The following is a 3,282-nucleotide window of genomic DNA, read 5'->3' on the forward strand; positions in this document are numbered from 1 at the left end:
GGTTTGATGTGTGTAGCGCTGAGCCAAACGACAGGAGGAACACCGTGAACCCCTGACCTATCTCCCTCCGCGCCGCATGGATCGACCGACCCCGAACCCGAACCAGAACCAGCTGACGTGGACCGGAGTCAACAAGAGCGGACCCGCTCAGACCTCTGGACTCGGACATCGGTTAGCTTAAAATAAGAGGTGCTCAATCCCGATCGAACCGAGATCTGACCAGAAGTTTCCGCTGAGCAAGCGTACCCTGACAGTACTTCCCTTACAGACTAAAGGGCTCCCTTGAAGAGCCCTCCTGTCGACCCAAAAGAGCCCCTGTTATCCCTCTCTGAAGCTCCACGTTTTACCACGCTCACTCCCTCGTCGAAGGTCCGAGACATAACCTCCTGAAACCTTCAGAGGAGGAGCCGTCCCCTCCTCCTCCTCCTCCTCCTCCTCCTAGTCCTCCTTTTTCTCCTCCACCACCCCCGTCCACCTTTCCCCTGGAGAACTTCCTCAAAGCGTGTGCCGCCATGGACCTCCACCGGGCCGCCTTCAAGATGGAGACCTCGTCCTACCTGCCCAACCCGCTGGCCTCGCCCGCCCTGATGGTGCTGGCGTCCACGGCCGAGGCCTCGCGCGACGCCTCCATCCCCTGCCAGCAGTCGCGGCCCTTCGGCGTGCCCGTCTCCGTGGAGAAGGGCGACGTGCACCTGCCCTTCAACAACGGCTCGTACACCTTCGCCTCCATGTACCACCGGCAGGGCGGCGTGCCGCCGGGGTTCCCGGGCAACCGGGACTTCCCGCCGTCCCTGCTGCACCTGCACCACCAGTTCGCTCCGCCCAACATGGACTGCTCGCCCATCAGCATGCTGAACCACAGCGGCGTCGGCGCCTTCCGGCCGTTCGCCTCGCCGCCCGACGACCGCGACGTGGCGCCCGGCGGCGGCGGCTACCAGTCGGCGTTCACGCCCGCCAAGCGGCTGAAGGGCTGCATGGACCCCGAGGCGTCGCCTCACCTGCGCTACTCCGACGCCGAGGGCAAAGAGTACGACTTCGGCGGCACGCAGATCGCGGCGGGCGGCTCGCCCGGCTGCGGCGGCGCCATGAAGGCGGTGGAGGACGCCGGCAAGAAGATCTTCGCCGTGTCCGGCCTGCTGTCGGACCGCGACACCTCCTCCAGCCCCGAGGACCACCGCATCGACCGCTGTGAGTTGCTCGCTTTTTTCGGTTAGTACGGCGTTTATTCCTTTTCTCTTGCTGTCGTGGTTGTCGTGGTTGTCGTGGTTGTTGTGGTTGTTGTCAATGTATTTTGGGAAGGAAACACACTCGTAAAATACCCACACCAGACGTATAACACAAGAAATGCACACAGATTGGTAAAGTTCATTTTTTGGGACTCACCCTTGCTAGCTTGTATCATTGTTGTAAAAAAAGAAAGCACATTTAGCCAACAAGCACACAATACCGTAATAGCATTAGCTCTTCCTGTAAACTATTGAGCTAATATTGTCAGTTACTCCGAAACGGCACTAAAAGCACATTTGTGAATTCTGCCGTAGATCCAATTTGTGTCTAGTGGATTACTCGGCTGGCTTGTAGTACAACATCACACTTTTACCACTGCTTGCTAAAAGCTTATATAGTTGAACAAATGCGTGTGTTTACAAAGTAATAAAGACAACACACATTTCATAGGATTTTGTACATTTGTATCGACATCGTAAGTGATTACAAGATGAGTGGCTGAAAGAATCCAAGCGAGTGGTAAAACACCCACAAACGCGCAGCCTTTTGTACAAGGATGCCTTTAATCCCCGTTCCCAGATATCTGCTTCGTCCAATTTGTTGTCATTTGTGCAGGAATTCTTCTTTACAAGCCAGCATCACGCAAAACATTTTCCTGATATTTGCTTTTATCGCTTCCTCTCTCAGCATGCACTCTCTCTCTCTCTCCCCCCCTTTCTATCTGTCTCTCTCTCTCCCCCCCTCTCTCTCCCCCCTCTCTCTCCCCCCCCCACCCTCTCTCTCTATTCTCTTGGCGTGTTTCACAAGCCCCTCAAGCTCCAGTGGTCACATTAGCATTCGCCAGCGGAGGGCGGCCATTTGGCCCCACTCACACACCGGGAATCTGATTAATGTGTGTGTGTGTGTGTGTGTGTGTGTGTGTGTGTGTGTGTGTGTGTGTGTGAGTGTGTGAGTGTGTGTGTGTGTGACTGGTTCACAGACCGGTCGTGCACTCTGCCATCAGGATTCATAATAGCGCCACGCTGGCAGAGCATGTGCCAAAAGATTTACCCACATAACCAAAACCCTTGGCAGTCTCTATGTGTGTGTGTGTGTGTGTGTGTGTGTGTGTGTGTGTGTGGGTGTGCGGGTATGTGTGTAGGTGGGTGTTTATATTTGTGCTTCGTCCGTGAGTGTGTTTGGCATGTATGTGTGTTTGTGTGTGTCTGTGCATTTGTGTGCGTCTGTGCGTGTGTGTTTGTGTGTGTGTCTATGCAAGAGGGAGAGCGACGGAGAAAGAGTGGTTGTGTATTGGTTACGTGGGTGTACGAGTTTGACTCACAAATTCCCTGGCATGCAACACCCCCCCCCCCCCCGCCCCCCCCTCTTCTTCCAGGCGCAAAAACAACACACACACAAACACACACACACACACACACACACACACACACACACACACACACGAACACAAACCCACACAGAGAAGCAGCACACACAAACAGCCCTCGACAACTTCTCCTACACATGTCAACAAGCTGCATCGGATCCCGGTGACAAATTGGTAGAGAGAGGGGGAACAGGGGGGAGAGAGGGGGTGGGAGAGAAGGAGAGAGAGGGAGCATGCATAAGAGAGAGAGAATGATAGAGAGAGAGAGAGAGAGAGAGAGAGAGAGAGAGAGAGACAAAGAAGCACAGAACAGAGAAATGTTGAGCTAAACATCGTCATTCTCAATGTCTCTGTTCTTTCACAAAAGGTCTCTATGCTATTCTATCTCTCGTTCTCTCTCTCACTCTTTCTCTCTTTTTCCTTCTCGCCTTCTTTTCTAATCTTCTGTTACTTTTCCATCTGTCTCTGTCGCTCCTGTCTCCCCCCCACCCCGCCTCCGTTTATCCGTTTGCTGTGGTTGTTGTGTGTGTGTGTGTGTGTGAGTGTGTGTGTGTGTGTGTGTGCGCACTTGTGCACATGCACATATGCGTGTGCACGTGGGATCCATCCTTGATGGAAGACATGAAAGACAGAGGCGACGACCTGAGACTGATCCGATAAAGCAGACCACCATCGGAGAGAGAGAGGGA

General features: G+C 54.0%; 1 protein-coding gene across 2 annotated transcripts in view; it reads left to right on the plus strand.

The window, feature by feature from the left end:
- Window positions 1-512: 512 nt before the first annotated feature.
- Window positions 513-3,282, plus strand: part of rnf220a (ring finger protein 220a) — a gene marked incomplete at its 5' end in the record, with an annotated part of 143,197 nt that continues 140,427 nt past the window's right edge. For both annotated transcript variants that reach the window (XM_079751690.1, XM_079751691.1), the window contains one exon: window positions 513-1,188. In XM_079751690.1, coding sequence (XP_079607816.1) covers window positions 513-1,188 — 676 coding nt within the window. The remainder of the gene's footprint in view (window positions 1,189-3,282) is intronic.

Source organism: Pollachius pollachius, assembly GCF_949987615.1.
Source record: "Pollachius pollachius genome assembly, chromosome: 14".
Lineage (NCBI taxonomy): Eukaryota > Metazoa > Chordata > Actinopteri > Gadiformes > Gadidae > Pollachius > Pollachius pollachius.